This window comes from Sprattus sprattus, assembly GCF_963457725.1.
Source record: "Sprattus sprattus genome assembly, chromosome: 19".
In the NCBI taxonomy this organism is placed as follows: Eukaryota; Metazoa; Chordata; class Actinopteri; order Clupeiformes; family Clupeidae; genus Sprattus; species Sprattus sprattus.
Genome location: NC_137917.1, coordinates 23239856 through 23258405, shown reverse-complemented (window position 1 = coordinate 23258405; position 18550 = coordinate 23239856). Strand labels below are relative to the sequence as shown.

Below are 18550 nucleotides of genomic sequence, written 5' to 3'. Positions count from 1 at the left end.
TGTGTAACTTGCCGTAGAACCATGTGCACAATACCACGATTTGTGTGCAGAGGTTTTCTTTTCAAGTTATCGAACACAACATATGCAAAACATACTGTACGCCCATATCTTCATAAATCTGAAAGAGATCAAGTCAGCGTAACATCACATGAATGAGATTAACGTCCTCCCCCACAATTACCCTTATATGGGTCGAGACACAGGATTAGCACGTACATCTTCCAGGTAAACCTCCTCATAGAAAGAGTGCATATGGATGAACTTGAAATTCTCTTGCTTTGTGGCCTGCAGGTTTATCATAATCCTCTCCATGTGAGTAAGGTCTGTGTTTAAAGATAAATAAGCACTAATATTCTGAAGAAAACAAAGGATTAATGAATATATTGACATTGAATATATTGTGTTCTCACCAACATTGCACACTTCTACATTTTGTAATCGCCACCGGTCACTGCTTTACCAATGAATTAATGGGTCATCCAGGGCGTTGCATTAATGTTTGTAAGGGTCATGGTGGAGTCTCAAATAATTTGGGCGTCTATGGGCATGTAGTACATACTAAAATGTCTTTGTGAATATATTCCAAACACCAAATATTGATACTTCAAATTTTGAAAACGCATGGCTTTTAGCACACACATGCAAAGTTGATGCCATCTATTGCTGTGGAGAGAGGGCAAAGACAGAAGGTGCCTCGTCAGAGGAACACAGTGGTCGAGTTCTTCCTAGATCTCTGTAAGGTGTATTGCACACAATGAATGGAGACCATCGACTCATTTGGATTCTGATTTATATGTTAATAGCATAGTGTGTAGAGAATGCCGATCCATGCCAGAATATCAGTGGGTCACTGGTGTAAGAGAAGGTGTTAGCTGCCCTTCACCTTGTTGGATGATAATTATAGCTCATCCAACAGGTGGTTGGAGAGTCAAACCTTTCTTGCGTGGAGAGAAGCGTTAGCATCCACATGATCGCCTAGGTTACGGTATGAGATGCCCGACTGCTGCTGCGTCGCAATCACTTTCGCATTTTCTTGCAGAAAAGCATCTCTAGTTTTTATTGTGATTTTCTAATTGAATGAAAAACATTGTGTTTTCAAAAGAGAGATACGTAAGTGTGTTTAGTGCAATTAACACAAATTTCAATTTACTGTAATGAAATTCAAAATGTAATTTGTGGGGGGGGGGGGGGGGGGGATGGTGGTACTCTAGCGCAAGTCGATAAGCCCCCCAATTTACGGGCTTCATTGCCTGCAGGGACGCAGGTTCAAGTCTGGCCTGCTGGCATTTCCCGGTCCTCTCCCCACCTCTTCTCCGCCTTGCTTCCTGTCTAAATAAAGGCAATAAAAAGCCCCAAATACAAAAAAGAATGTACTTTAACGTAACTTTATTCAATCAATCATGAACTCATGTTCTCAATTGGCCTTTGAGAAGTCATGAAACTATTATGCTGTTCCATAATAACGTCACCATTGACAAGGTAAAGAAATAGCTGTGCTAAGTTCAGACTGCAGGCAAATCAGATTTGTTTCTCAAATCAGATCTGTCTTCACCATCGTCAACCTATCTGCATGGATGGCTGCGATAACGACATAGGCGTCGTCAGTAACTACGGTACGGTTCCAGCTTCCCCCAAAGTGCCAGCAATGTATTTCAGCAACTGTCCCTGGACTGTTGTTGTCCATGTTGTCATGTCGACACTCCTCAAAGCAAGGAATCAATCATTGTCAAGTTCTTTGGCGCTTTTAGTTTCAATTAATGTAGTTCTTGGGGCTCTGCAGCATGCAACCCAGCACTCCCGTCACTCTAGATTTGAGGTCGTCATTGTGTGTCACATTGTGAGTGACACAAAAGACACTTTGAGATCATCTGCACTGAAATCCGATTGGAATCACATTTCAAACCACCTCCAAATGTGGTTTGGATCTGATCTGCAATTTTTTTGCTGTACAGACTTTTAAAAATTAATCTGGATCATATCTAGATATGCCAAAAAATGTGGGCTGGCAGTCTGAACAATGCCTTTGTGTACTTAAATAAATTCAAAAATGCCTGAATGAAACAAGTTGTTCAGTGGTTCAGCAATAACAACGTTCTGTCCACGACACAGGTCAGCACATGCTTACTCAAGTCAAATGGTCTTTCATTCTTTTGCTAATCTATTTTAGAAAATAAATTGCTTCAAAAGTACGTCTTTTCAACTGCTTTTCTAAATTCACCCCCCTAGTGTCTACCTCTCCATTTCTCCTTGCCTTACCCAGAGTCTGGATCCACTCTATAATTATTTCCATGGTAACCAAGCGAGATGTTAACCTGAAGTCAGCAGAGCAACTCTCTGTATTACCTCAGCTTTCCCTGTACTTATTCCGCCTTTCAATTTCTGTACTTTTTCTAGTACTCATTGGCTAGAAGCATCGGTATTCTCATCCCTTCCCAACTAAGAGCATGCATTGCTCTCGTTCTCTCTCTCTCTCTTGCTCTTTCTCTCCCCCTCTCCCTCTCCCTATTCATGAATATGAAACAAAAACAGTTCAATTAAATGTTGCGTAACAACACTTTGTGAGGACATAATGAAAACAAACACAGTTTCACATTAGCCCATCAGTCAGGGCAATAGATTAAATAAGTCACCCATCACAAACGATACAAAACCTAAACAGGTCGCTTGCCACATCGGGTAAAAGTCCTATTTCAAGCAAGTTAACGACTGTAGTGCGGAAGCATCTAGAGTCATACATTAGAAATGACAAAATGAAGCCAGTTGCATTCTCTAACTCTTAAGTGTTCTTCCAGGAACAACTATATTGCTTGTCTTGTACAGCCAGACACATGTTACATTACAATATATGACGTGAAATTCTGGTCCAAATGTTGGTTGTCTGGTTGTCATTCCGAGCAACTCTAACACACTCTGAAGGCGTCACTCAAAGCAGTGGTACAGATTCAAACAGTAAACAGCAGCAATGAGTGAGTAAGGGATTTTTTTATAAGGAAGGTAGCCATTCTTGTTGTGTCGTCTTCACCACAATGCTATTTCAAAATGTACAGAGATTTGAGTTGTTTTCAGACATTTTTCTCAAACACATCTTGCCCCCGGAGACTGTGATCAAGTTTTTTTTTTCTCAAACTCAGGTTCCAGAGCATTTCTGATATCCCCCGCCTGCTAAATATCCACAATCCATATCAAATGTATACCTTTCTTTACTCACCTCTCTTACAGTATCTTCTCCATAGGAGAACAAGAGTTTCAAACATTAACCTCGAACATGCCGAGACTATAAGACTATTACAACTCCAACCTCACGCTCCTCAGCCACTACTGTCCACCGTTTTCATAAATAAGCTCTTCTCCTGAAGGTGTGGTTTGCGTTTATGGAATATTGTACATGGCGGTTTGTCGATGTGTCCCCAAGCAGATTCTCCAAGAACACGATCATCAATGACAAAAATATTGATCCAGACTTAGAATAAATAGATCTAAATAAAAACCCAGAATTGACGTGTTCAGACATTGACGGACCTCTCGGCCATCACTGTCAAGAATGTCATATCTGATTGTGGTGCGCTCCGCCATGTATTTATATCTCAAGAGCTACATTAGCCAAAGAGCCTCTGGTCCTTCACAACAGCCTTCAGCCTCTCCAAGAGCCTAGATCTGCTGGGCTTTAAATACGTGACCTTGAATGGCATCACATCACTTCGGGGAGGGAATGTTCTGCCCCAAAAATGACCAAAATGAATTCTTGACAGCATGCCAGAAGCCCCGCGGCAGACCGGTGCACTGACCCTCCTCATCTGGTGGAGAGACCCACATCATTACCTCCGACTCCTAGCTGGTTTAATTACCTACATCTGAAATTATCCACTCCCTGGCCTACTCTGTGGATGAGGTTTTTGGGGAGTTTTAAATTGGGTTGCTGTGGCATCACAGTCCGGCTGATATTCAAGAGCATGTTTTGGGACATACGCACTGATGCCTTGTGAGACCCGAGTTAGCCTCTCACACAGTTTCGGAGAGAGATGCCTTGTGTTCGGAGGGCGGAAGTAATCCACGCAGGTTTGGCTGCGCAGGTTTAATAAGCTTACAGGGAGATCACAACACGGCAGCACTTTTTTCACAACAGAGCCGCTCCTTTTCTCGAGGTTATTACAAGGGCCCAGCGGGACACAGGATTAGCGGACTGCAATGAGAGATGCGTGCGATAGAGACATGCTGGACACCGAGGACAGGGAGGGGAAATAAGGAGGGGTACAAAGAGATGAGGTCATGGTTAGCACACAGAAATAGATTTAACGCACTGAAGCACAACATTTAAAAGGAGTAGAAACAGCTCCGTCGAAACTCGTATGCTGCTAATGTCAAATCAGGACAAGATGACAGTGTTTAATGTCGATACATAATTAGTATAACAATTAGTGTTATTATATTTAGATATTAAAAACTGAATTAAGGGGACACTGGGGAGGACAGAGAGGGAGGGATAGTAAAAGGCAGAAGCTCGGCAGTCAGTTACAGTTAAGCTGGAGTGAAAGATGCGATGGAAATGACACACACACACACACACACACACACACACACACACACACGATGGAAATGAGGCCACATTTGAAGCGTGCACAGAGCCACCTGGCTCGGCAGCGCGCCAAGGGTTGCGGCGTAAACGGCGAGTGTGGCGTTGGCATGCGTCTGCATGTGTCAACACACACGCACACACACACACACACACACACAAACACACACATCACTGCACCCGTGCATGCAAACACCTGCCTTATACAGTAACACATAATTGGTAGTGAAACATGCAAACTGTAAACACAAATGCACAAAGACCAACACGGACAGTGATCACGCACACCAGCACAGTGTTTGAGCCCTCCTTTTCATGAACGTTAACTGTACTGGCGAGCTGTCTCCTGTCTGTGTGGGCTATTGCTGAGTATGAGTGTCTGTGTGTGTGTGTGTGTGTGTGTGTGTGTGTGTGTGTGTGTGTGTGTGTGTGTGTGTGTCTGTCTGTGTGGGCTATTGCTGAGTATGAGTCGTGCAATCATCCTGTCCCTGATGCCACTGAGTTCATCAGTATCGGGTGTGGCCTAATGCAGTGTATAAATGGATTTTTTTTTTGCTTTATTGTCATGCTTTTTGTCGTACTTATGTCTTATTTAAGTACACATACACACACACAGAATACGGTTGCATACCTCCATACACACACACACACACAGATACACATACCTGTGCTGAATGTGTAAAACAGCTCTCACACAAACAGACACCACACACACCCAAACACACACACCAAAACACACACACACACACCACACACACGCATTCCATTTCACCACCTCAGATGAAATCTATAACAGCCGATTTCTCAGCCTCCTATCCTCAGCATCTTGCGGCAACAAGGACATTTTTTTTTCTCACGCTTCCTCCACAGCTCTCACAGCGAGCCTCCGTTTGCCAGACGCCGAACAGCGAGTGAAAGCCGGGCGCCGCTGAGCGTTACGCAGCCTGACAACACTTCCTCTCCCCCCCTTCCTCTCCCTTCTCCATAGCTACGCACCGCTGGAGCTGAGGTGTTGGTCTCTGTGCAAATATCCAATCTGAGAGGCCGCTCACTGCGCTCCAAAGTGGCAAACTGGGGAATGAAATCGATGGGAGATACTTCTATAAAGAGCTAGCTGATATTGCTTGGCATGGCCCCTGTGATAAGAGTTACACTGGTGCTGGGTGTAATTCAGTGCATGCTGGGCTAGGCTGGGCTATCGAAGCAGAATCTATAGGTATTCTCAGGGAACAAAAAAGTGCTGTCCTTCCAAACGTGTCCTTAACCATAATAGAAAACCGGGGTTGTGCTATGGACGAGCTGTGGTGTACGACATGATATGCAGTGCTATCGATTTTAAAACAAGATTTGGTTTAGAAATGTTTAAACATTGCGTTGCAGTATACCTCAGTATTCCCAGGTGCATTAGAGTGGATTGGTTGCTTAGACACGCGCTTGCGTGAGATTCAGCCATAGCTTTCAGTGGAGATGATCAAACAGTCCCCATTCATGCCTACACAGCATGGGCATAGGCAATGGCATTTCCAATGCTCTCGCTAACTGAGACGGAGAAGAATAACCTCCGATAAACGCTCCAACATTCAATTACGCCAAGTAAAGTCGGCTACACTTCAGATGACTATCCTTGAGTGTAGATAATGTTTTTTTTTTCTTTTCTAAAGAGAATCTATTTGAATAGAGGCTGCTGCCAAAAGATGACAATGCGTCATGATGGACAAAAATAGGACTCAATCTGTTTGTGTTCGGACCCATCAATTTTTCATTACCTCGAGCAAAGACGTTCTACCTCGGGGGGAGGGGGGGGGGACACGAGGTGACCAACAACTGTCAGTTATCTATCTATTTGCTTTAGCGTTTCAACTGACATCCCAAGGGCACTGACACAGTGAAGCTGAGAACCGTTCTAGCTCAAGGTCAGCAAAGCATTGTGGGATTCCTTTGCAGAACTGGCATGCCATCGTGATGCAATAACAGCTGTTTCCTTTAAAACGTTTGTGAGAAATCAAGGATTCATCGCCGGGCAACATTGTTCAGACCGGAAAGAGAAGCAATCGGCATCTAACAGTGGCCATCTTTTCAGCGAAGCAAACCTGTCATACTTCTTCTCCCAAGGTTCTCCCTCAACAGAGCAAACACAAAACAAGAATCAGGAGCCTTTTCCTCTGTGACAGGTCTGTCTCTGAAAAAGCTGATTGGTATTCATCATTATGTAACAGTTGGATTAAACAAACATGGTTACAGTCATTAATGCACATCATTGTGTGGAAATAAGGGGACAGGTAAGCCCACTCTCTCTCTCTCTTACTCTCTCCCTCCCTCCCTCTCTCCCTCTCCCTTTCTCTCTTTCTCTCTCTGTCTTTCTCTCTCTCTCTTCCTCCCTCCCTCTCTCTCTCTCTCTTTCTCTCTCCCTCCATCTCTCCCTCCCTCTCTCTTTCTTTCTCTCTCACTCTATCTAATGGTGCCCTCTCCAACACCAGTGATTACACGCGCCACAGTGGGATTTGTCACAGTGCTGAGCTGCCGGGTGCGTCCTTCGCTGAGCCACAGAGGCCCTCTGAGGCTTTCAGCAGCGATGGGAGAAACAATGATCCAGAAACACGACTTCCCAAGGATGCCTGGGGACCACGGAACTCACGGGGCCTCCAAACGGAGCTCAATTTCACCTCCCAGAGAAAGGAGGAGGAAACAGGAGGTGATTTGTTTTCAGTTTATAGTCACTTTGGTACATTTCTCTCATCATCCTTAACATTTTATAGTTTTACTTAATACTTCAGTCTGTGTGCCTTAATACTTCACACTTTTTAAACAGTAATTGGTTTGGTTGGAGTATTTGGACAAACAGCTCCACACAATGGATACAAAAGCCCGTAACTTGCACTAAATGCTTGGTTTATGTCTCAAAAGTAAATAATTACCTCAATCACATTAACATATCAGTCCAACAAAAATACAAGTCCTTCCTGTTAACCAAGACAGTCAAAATACTAATACAATTATAATATAAAATGATATCCTCGCAGTGTATATAAGCAATAAGCCCCAAGAGGCCGTGATTTACGCTGATTTTAGAACAGATAAGGGGAGTTGTTAGGCACGACGCGAAGTTATCATAGAATGTTATGAGATCAAATTGTAAGGTAAATGCTGGATTTTACAACGGCTTTTAGCCAATCACAATCAAGGATTTGAACAATCAGGTTTAGAATCCTTATTTCAAACCGTTTGTTTTACCGTATTTCTTTCACTCCCAGAAATGTTTGGGTTAAGAAACAATATGACAGTCAGTCTTGCATGCCACTTAAAGCCTTTGAGAACCAAGTAATGTGGTCTAATCATGACTCATAGACATTTCACTTTTCATTCAGAAAAGAACCTTTGCTACGGTACGTAATTTGGCATGCTGCCTCTTAAGAACCCCCTGCCATTCTCATGAATGAGATCCCCATGCATGACTTTACAAAAGGTAAGAGTCTGTGTTCTGTAAAGCCCAATGGTGAAAATATGACTAAGCACACTGTTTGTCTGATAGTGTCACACGGATACTGGCGTTTCCCTCATACTGGACTGGCATATCCACTCTGGCGTGGTGGGGGCCTATGAAGTTTTACACTAATTTCTTTGCCTTTGAACATATTGAATAAATCCTCATTGACCACATGTAAACAATCAAGGTTTGAATGACGAGAAATTTAGCAAGCATTCCAAACATACCATGTCACTGAAACAGATGAGGCATTCTGGTTGACAAATAACGACAACTTGTTTAGCCCATCTGCCTGTGACGACTTTCTCGATTTATAGACACGAAACAGCAGACGATAGTATGTCCCCTTTTTGCTTAAATGTGCAAAATGTTGAAAAGAAAGAAATTTGCTGTTGTGAGGTGCACAAGTGATTTGGGAGTTGAAAAGTGTTGAGTTTCTGATCTGAGAAATGTACCAAAGAGACTGAGAAAAATGGTAATCTAAAGGTGTCGCTGACTGAGTGACACACAAGTTCCATTTCCTCAGCCCTCAGATAGCTGTCACAATAAGGCAGTCTACCAGCCCAGACAAGGACACTGTGTGGCGTGTGTGTGTGTGTGTGTGTGTGTGTGTGTGTGTGTGTGTGTGTGTGTGTGTGTGTGTGTGTGTGTGTGTGTATGGACACCCTCTATTTGTTTTCACAGAGAGTACAGGGGGGAGCTATCTCCGGAGACCATAAGAACCATAAGACAGATCTGTGGTTGACCTGACTAGCATACCACACAAAAGCTGCAGTAGGGAAAAAACGGAAGACAAGAGTGAGGCAAGAGAACGCTCGCCGACACATGCCAGTCAATCCGATCCACTACTCATTATTCATACCATGTGCTGCCTTAACGGCATACACCACTCCAGCAGGTCTTACATTTTCACTGCAGTGTCACCGAACTCTGAAGAAAACTGGTGAGGAGGTAGTTCATGGAAATTTTTTAATTCAATTCTGCCGCAGAAGACAATCATGTCCCCTCGATGCTGATGGCAAAACAAAAGCATAACAAATGGGCCTTATTAAAGTGGCAGTAAATATTATTCATATCTGTAATGACTAGAAGATGGCGGTGGGTTTGTCTCCGCTCTTTGGCCAAGTGCTTTCTCTCCTCTCCAGGAAGCAGGTAATTAATTCCCGCGCAATTCCATCAAGCATGAAGTCAAATGAAAATTCACAAAAGGCTAATCGCATACATAAATTAATCAAACGCACCATTTTATGATTATGCCAATAAATAAACGCATTATAAATTTTGAGAGGCAAAAAAAATAGAATTAATTGGCATACTTGCCTGATTGATAATTTTGTGAGTTGCCTTTGACAATGTTTCTGAAGGGTACTGTGAATGCAGAACGAGGCAGCCCATCTCGAAGCGGTTCAAGCTCTCGTTACTCTGACATGGGCTTCTGAACAGAGCTTATGGAAATTAAGTGTCTCCGTCCGCATCTATGGGAAGCGCTAGGCGGCTACCGAAGACCTCAATCTGTATTCAACCTGTGTGTCCACGCCAAGTCATCGTGATGACTCAGCGAAACGGCCTTATCTTTTAAGAGAAGAGAACGGGGGGCTCATGGACTTATACATTTGCATTTCTGTCTGAAAGAGTGAAAGAGATTCCTCCGAGACAAGAATTCTCCCAAATCGCGCGCGCGTGTGTGTGTGTGTGTGTGTGTGTGTTCTCCCAAGGCATTCTCACAAATCGAAAGGTGGATTATTTAGTGACGAGTGGAAGAACGGACAGTGGTGGTCTAATGGTTAGTGTTGTAAATGCATCTGTGCAATTGTTTTTGATTGTTTAGATTCACAATAAGAAGCAGTGTTCAAGAAGAAGTGTGTTATTTACACATGTGCTTTTGGAGCTAAAGTATCACTCAATAACAATCCAAAGTCACACAATTTCCCATGTGTGTGAGCCAACACACACTTGTGACATGAGAGATCTATGTGGTAGACCTACTGTAGCTGGGTGCTTTACGTAAAAGGCTTAAAAGTAGTGCCCTGGTCAAATTCAATAATTTAAGATGTTATGTAGGCCCAGGATCACTTACTTCAAGTCAATGGAAGACTAAGAAAATAGAGCAGCCTTTTACACTCAGCTCTCATACTGTGAGGAATCCGAAATGCCTCTCCGACAAATTAAATATTAAAACGATTAGTTTGTCCCCACAGGATTGGGTTGGTGAGGGGTATACTGCAGCGTGGCAGTTTGATACAATCACGTGGACAATCTGAACAAGTTACAATTTTCTATTATACTGCCAATGTGGAATTACATTTGACTGTAGGCACTTAGCGGTTTAGAGGGGATTCAGTGGCACTTGTGCCGGACCAATCACAGAAGGGATCTGAAATAGCAGACAGCAGAGCAGATGCTAGGGTAATCGATCTGGATTACTTTTAATTTGCGCCTTTAAATCAATTTGAATGACTGGCATCAGTTTAAGAGAGATGCACATTGATCCTTTTGCTTACTGTTATATGTATGCTCACATGCTCTAAATTATTTCTAAAAGGACAGGCAGAATATGATCAAACTTCATTTAAATTGCTTGTGCCCTTCATAGTGTTAGAAACTATTTTCTTGCCATTTTGTCAAGCATAAAGCTTAAATACTGAAAGCTCAAAATTTGGCAAATTGACTTGGCAACTGAGCTATGGCACTGAAATATACACTATTTCACAGTGTATGTTGTACAATAACAACTCATCATTACTGTTATTACTGGTGTGTATACATAATGTAAGGGATTTACACATGTCCTGCAAATATCTATGGTGTTATATACATAAGGGATTTACCCATGCCCTGTAAATATCTATGGTGTTATAAACATAAGGGATTTACCCATGCCATGTAAATATCTATGCTGTTCCAGATTATTCTCTAAGATAACAGACTGTGTTATTTCTACTATTGCCATCGTTCAGTGTAACACCTCTAAGAAACAGCTCCGATTCTGAAGTGGAGTTGTGTGAGGTCTCAGCCCAGTAAGAGTCATAAAATATTTATGACAAAATGCATTTGCATAAATGTTTTATGGCAAATTGCTTGTAGTCGTATCAAGATTAATGTTTTAATTGCATGTTGATTGCTTTTTCAAACTATCTATCTATCTCGGATGGGTCTTGTACTCAACAGGAATATACCAGAGCATTCAATACAGTAAAACGATTTTTATGTGGTTGTGTGTGTTTGTTTTTGTTTGTGTATGTGTGTGCATATGTGTGTATGTGTCAAAACACATCAACATCAAATATACAGGATCAGATCAGTAAAGCTTATAGGTTCGGTGTTAGTACAGATGTACTTTGGATTTCCATCGGAATTCTTTTGTCACCAACTTCCACCCATGGCACCCCCTTGGAAAGGAGAATTCAACATGGCTGCCCAAACGTCCTTAGCACCTTTCAAATTCCATGCCCTTACTTGGATAAGTACGTTTCATTGGCAGATATTATTCCAGAAATGTCTTCCTTCAACCACAGTATTCCAAGTGGGAGAATCCCAGTCAGGCTAAAAGGTTTTCAAACACACTACTTGGGATTACTTGGGACGCTTGTGAACACACATTTCATCTGAAGGGTCTTCCTCATGATAAATTAGCAGATATTGTCCAGCAGTCCTTCAGTGGGAGTGCATCTATAATGCACATTACTCCATTTTGTCTTTATGTCTCAACTGTGGCCCCTTCATTATACATGAGAAAAAAAAAACGGTTTTAAATGGAACAGTTGGCTCACAGGCAGAGACTGAGCGGTTACAACTCAATTCTGAACCACAACAAAGTGGGTCAGTGTGTTGCCGTGGTCCCCACAGAAGGCCTCCATACATCAGTGAATCTGGTGTTAGCACAGCGGACCCTGTCACTGTTAATCAGCTAATTGAGCCAATCCTCAGAGGGAATTGATTTGTAATCAATATTTAGAGTACCCTAAGGGGGAATCGTATGGTTCTGAGCAGATATATGTCAGTCTATACCGTAGAGCGTATAGAGCGTGTGTGGTCCTGTGGCATGGGGCTGTCAATCATTCATTTTGGGTCAAAATGTTAGGGTTCAAACAGCTTTGTGTCCTGATGATGTGCCTGAGTGTGTGCTACATATGCAATCAGGGAATTTAGCCAATGAGAACAGCTGGTTCTGTGTTCACATGGACCAAGAACACTGAACAGCTCGTACAAATCCTGGGTGGTGTGAAAGTGTGTCTTTGTGTTTGTATGTTTGTGTGTGTGTGTGTGTGTGTGTGTGTGAGTGTGTGTGTGTGTGTGTGTGTGTGTCAGTGTATGTGTTGTGTGCATGTATATGTGTGTTGTGTGCGTGTGCGTGTGTGTGTGTTGTGTGCATGTCTGTGTGTGTGTTTGTGTGTGTGTGTGTGCGTACATGTGTGTGTGTGTGTTGTGTGTGGTGTGTGTGCTTATACTGTATATGTATGGTATGTGCGTGTGTGTTGCGTATTGTGTGCATGTATGTGTGTGTGTGTATGTGTGCAGCAGGAGCAGACTCACCCATCTCTGGATGGTGCCTCCCCTCAACAGGAACGCTGACTGTTCTGCGCAGCAGCTTGTTCCTGTGAGACTCTGAGCGCCGCTCACGCATCAGCAACGGGTGTACCTGCAGAGAGAGAGAGGGAAGATGGAGAGAGAGAGAGAGAGAGAGAAAGAGAAGGAGAGAGATAGTCAGATAGACAGATAGAGAAGGAGAGAGATAGAGAGAGAGAGAGACAGAAAACGAAGGAGAGAGATAGAGAGAGACAGTCAGATAGACAGATAGAGAAGGAGATAGAGAGAGAGAGAGACAGAAAGAGAAGGAGAGAGATAGAGAGAGATAGTCAGATAGACAGATAGAGACAGCAAGTAAGAAAGACAGAGCAGGAGGCAGCGAGGGAAAGAGAGAGAGAGGGAGAAAGAGAGAGGGAGAGAGAGAAAGAGAGAGATAAAGGGAAAAAGGAGAGGGTCAATCCTCCGAAGGCTTCACAAAGGCATATGACCAATACAACACAGTGCGCTAGAAGCCAGGGTAGTGAAGTGGTATTGATGGAAACCCTCCACAGACAAGAGGTGCAGAAGATCTGCTCCAGGACATACACACCTGCTCCACTGTGGAATGTAGACATGAATCTGAACAAACCAAGTCCAAACAAAACAAACATATTTTTCATCATTTTGTCCATCCATCATTTAGAAAGAAGCAGTGAGTGCGAGCATGACTGGATACTCTGAAGCCGCCTCTATACTCTTCCACCGCCATTCAGAGACAAAAAAAAGAAAAGCATGGTATGGATGAAAATGAAAAAAGAGAAGGATAAACGAGATGGATAAAAGCATCCTGCAGTAACTTTGTACATAACACCAGCAGGCCGAACACAAAAGTTAAGAGGTATACGTTCACACACATTCAGGGCATTGTCTCTGAAAGAGAACAAAATAACGGCCCTGTCCGGCCTGTCCAGAAATGGGCGATCTCTCATAACTCAGTGACCTTTAATAACAGTGAGGGCCAGAAGAACAAGACGGAGACGAAGAAGAAAAAAAGAGAAGAAAAAGATAAACGAATACTCTGCACTGACAATCACAGACTGCGTAGGCTCTGTTTTCTGGGGCAATATCAGATTGAAGATGGCAACGGTGCTCTCCTGGGTGTGAGAATGTGTGTGTGTGTGTGTGTGTGTCTGCGTGTGTGTGCGTGTGTGTGCGTGTGTGTGCGTGTGTGTGTGTGTGTGTGTCTGCGTGTGTGTGTGTGTGTGTGTGTGCGTGAGTGTCTGCGTGTGTGTGTGTCTGCGTGTGTGTGTGTGTGTGTGGGTTGTGTTGGGGAATTGCTTATTACCTGCGGGCCCAGGTGATAAATGTATGGGGTGGCGGCGGGTCAAACGCTGGGTCTCGCCAGAGTACTCCCTGTCAGTGTCACTCCCCGAACAGAGCCCGTACACACACACACACACACACACACACACACACACGCACACACACACACACACATTCACACCTGCAGGGGACCCGCGAGTCACACGTTGGGCGACGCTCACTAAATCACCCGCTGCGAGGCTCGCTAAACGGGGAAAGCCGAGGATATGATCTCATATCGCCGACCGCACCGCCTCTCATCCTCGTGAGGGATGAGTTCTGCTGTGCCAGAGTAGCAGCGCAATACTGAGAGGCAGAACAGAGGCTTCTGTGTGTGTGTGTGTGTGTGTGTGTCTGCGTCTGTGTTTGTGTGGGGAGGAGTAGCTGTTACAGCTTGTTTGCAGGATCTGCTTGAGAGATTTGATTTGCTATTTCATGAACTGGGTGGTTAATTTGTCATGAGAATATGATCAGTGTGTGTGTGTGTGTGTGTGTGTGTGTGTGTGTGTGTGTGTGTGTGTGTGTGTGTGTGTGTGTGTGTGTGTGTGTGTGTGTGTGTGTGTGTGTGTGTGAGTGTATGCGGTGTCATGAGAATATGATCTGATATACAAACTGATAATATTGCAGCTGGGGGCGTCACCATTTTGATGTACCAACAGAGCTTCACTAAATGACTAAAAATTACCACTCTCTGCATTGAAACCTCCACACACACACTCACACACACTAACGCACACACGGGCACTCACACACGCAGGCACCCATACACGCACGCACGCACACACACACTCACACACATGCACACACACACACACACACACACACACATACACAGGCAAGCACAGACACACACACTCACACTCACACACATGCACACACACACACACACACACATGCGCGCACACACACAGGCAGAGAGATCCTCCATAAAAACTGCATTGTGAGCTATAAATCCTTCCCGATTCACAGGACGATGGGCTCAGCCCCTGTTCCTGTATTGACTCACTGGCCTTCCCATTTGAGCGATTATCCACAACAAAGTGTCACGGCGACGCACATTCATTTTTCATAACACTCCCGTACTTTTACAAGATCCCGCCACCAGCCCCCGTCCCCCCCACGCAACTCCCTTCACACATGAATTAGTAACTCTCTAAACAGTTTCATATATTCTAGCTCTACTCAAAGCCTACAGCGGACACGTGCATGGGAAATGAGAGAATGATGGGAGCGCTGGGTTTGTGTGGCGGTGAGATTCCTGAATGCTGGGAAGAGTTTGAGATTATTTGAGGCTGGGATGAGAAAACTAGCTTAGCCTAGATGTTAGCCTAGCCCGTATCCGTGCAAATGAAAGTAGTGTGTTTTTTCTTCGTCATGTGACCACACACTCTGGACTTGGAGGGCAAACCAGACACAACTGGACAGCTCTGTTCCTCCATTTGTGCTGCCTCTTGCGTGCGACTTATATCTCGAGTCACCGCACAAACAGCAGAGACGTCCGTACATTTCCCTGCACAGTCAGACCCCTCAGACCAAATAGGCTCAACCTCCACAACAGGTGGCACACAGGCGCAAACAACCGGACCACAAAACCCATTACCAATAACCACGTCCACCGTCGGAACATGCAATGAAGGAGGCACGGCCACGACAACCCTATCCTTCACACACCATAGGCGTCAGGCCAGCCCCAGGACCAGTTGGTGGAGGCGACGGCCGACAAAGTAAACCCGAAAGTTTTCCCTCAGCCACAAAACGGAGCCTCTTTCTTTCAAGGTAAATTTTAGACAGTTCAAGTGCATTTCTCTTGTCGGCCTCACGTTTATGATATTTTATCTTTGCCAATTCTAGCTGCCGGTCTAGCTGCCGCTCTCGTGCCCTCTCCTGCGCTTTAAATTTATATAGCTCACTTTGCAATTCTAATAAAGCCTTTTGCTCCTCAACTGACAAATTAATTATTTCATTCACATTAACCATGTCTACCGCGACCTGGTATTCCAATACAGCGGAGAGAAAAAAAATTAAGCCTACCAATACCACCCAAGGAGCTGCCCGGCATCTAAAGCAAAAAACCCCACACGCTAACTATTTCCACAGCCTTCAGTCTTCAGCTTGGCCGCCTGCGATTTGACTGCTATCCAGCCCCCCCACGTTCGCCACGCCAATTTAAACTATCTGTTTAACAAAAAACAAAAAATGTTTAGGCGTCTCACCTATGACCGGGGTTGCATTCAGCTCGTAACTTGCCCTATTTTGTTCTCCACCAGGCTACACTTGGACGAGCCCCCACATGTCACATGATGGCTCTCGCATGTGACATGAACGGGAGTTCCACACGCAAGGTTGTAAAGTAAAATTACATTTATTAAAGTATAGTACAAACAGTCAGTGTAATTGTCTAAAATCAAAGTGTGGTGCAAGCGGGTGTCTCAGTAGTAGTGTACACATGTTAAACAAACAAACATAACGACGTGTCGAGGAGAGGAAGCCTCTCGCACACTGCTCCCAGGCCTTCTTATTCAGGAGCTCATCAAGCCCTCATTCGGCACACCTGCCCAACTCTGCTACTCAGCTGTAGAGAATAGAGAACACTGATAGCAGGGGGCAGGGCAGACCAGGCTGGGTCGTGACACCCCCCCTCTTAATACAGACGTCCTACCTTAGAGAGACGTCTACCACAAGAGTAACCATTCAAAACAAACCACCAACCATTTTACGTAAATACTATAGAAATTTTACAGGGCACAAATAATATTAGGCACAAAAACCACCACCAAGAAAATTTCCCATTTAACCCAATCAAACCATAACATGTAATGACAACTCAACCCACCACCAGTCTTTGTACCCCACTACCCTCCATTCCCCCCAAACCTCCATAGCCCAGTACAGCCAGCAATCTCCCGGCACCTGGAAGAAGCACATTTAGGGACAGACTGGACAAGAGACATAGGAGACAGGCAAATCTTGGTCTGCTAAAACCTAAAAACTTGCGTTTTTTCGTCGCAACCCGATAACCACGTTGACAGATGGGCTGAGCCTCGCCCACCTCAACATTAAGCTGCATTCTCTTTGTACCGGCAAGAGTAACGGAAAACAAGACATCATTAAACAAAATACTGTCCTTTATCTCTCCCTTTCCCTCAGAAGGAAGGTGAATCAAAAAACAGTTCAGGGTTTGCAAGACTCTCAGAACTTTTGCAAACGGGGCGGCAACACTACAACACCTGGACCAATCACATCCTCATCCACTGCCACTAAATGGGGACTGACGTGCACACAATGAACAGTTGCCAACGCAGCATCCTCACCCTCAGACACTCTGGACTTGGATGTTGGCATATTCTAAATGAGAATCTCTACAGGACTGGACATGTCAATGACGACCCTTTTTGAACCACCATAATAGAACACTAAATTGAAATGGAATATCAAAGTGCAAAAGAGAAGGAACAAGGGAGAAAGAGAGAGAGAGTGGAAAAGATAGAGAATAAAAGAAAAGAGTGAGAGAGAATGATACCACACAATACAATCTGAACAATCAAAAAACATGTTTATGGTCAGGACTGCAGCAGAGGGCTGGACCCAAGCGCACGACAAAACACGAGGCAACAAAAGAGGAGACACGAGGAAGTATAACAAAAGGGGGAGACACGAGGAAGTATAACAAAAGGGGGAGACACGAGGAAGTATAACAAAAGGGGGAGACTTAACTTGAAGGAGGGCAAACAGACAGGTGCAGCAATGACTCAGGACCGGGGTGCCAAGAGGTGCAGCGGTAAATGCGTGAATCCAAACACGAACAACAACAGAAGAAAGGACAGGGCAAACACAAGGGCTGATCCACAAGGAGAACCAAAACAGGGGAAACATCAGTGGCTTAGACACAACAAGGGCTGACATCAAAGCATCACTACACATGAGTATGTGCTATGATTGCCTCACCATCGGGTTTGGTACCCTGTAGACCCGGGTTCGAGGCCGGGTGGGGTGACTGCTCTCTCCCTTCGCTACACATTTCAAAATATAAGTCCTCCAATAAACAGGGTGCAGACGATGACATCATGCCAGACATACTGCATGGCGAGGTGGAGTCATCAGGTCCTGAATGCCCCTACACACAAAGCACTTTCAGGTAGCGGGTATGTTTATTCTTTTATTTACTATTGTGAGGAAGTCTGCCTAAAGTTGTCCACGGCGCTACGCATTTTCTAATCGGGCGGATGACGTGAGGTCGTATGAGAGCTCAGACTGAAGGGTGCGGAGATGAAAGCGCCGCCCCAGTGCGGTCAGCTGCCATCTGTGCCGCGGTGGAAGCAGACGCTGACCCTCCCGACAGCCGCGCGAGGCCACCTCAGCAGAGCCACAGGCCATCGGAGCGACACTGACCCACATTATCTGCACCATCACTCACGGACGGGCACAATCACAGCAGTGTAACTTCTCTCCAGATGTGTCAAATGGCCCCAGCGCCTGGAAGACTTAACACGTGGTTGGGACAAAAAAAAAAGAGATCTGAACAGGTGTGGGCAAACGCAAGGAGACAACCTGTGTGTTGGCGAGGCGCTGAGCTAAAGCACACACACACCGAAACACACACACACACACACACACAGAGACACTCACAC

The 18550-nt window shown here is 44.6% G+C and overlaps 1 protein-coding gene across 1 annotated transcript in view; it reads right to left on the bottom strand.

Annotated features, from left to right (window-relative positions):
• syngap1b (synaptic Ras GTPase activating protein 1b) overlaps positions 1 to 18550 on the bottom strand; it is a gene marked incomplete at its 3' end in the record, with an annotated part of 76910 nt that overhangs the window by 51858 nt on the left and 6502 nt on the right. Inside the window, exon 2 of the mRNA XM_080858084.1 lies at positions 12588 to 12693. Coding sequence (XP_080714210.1) covers positions 12588 to 12693 — 106 coding nt within the window. The remainder of the gene's footprint in view (positions 1 to 12587; positions 12694 to 18550) is intronic.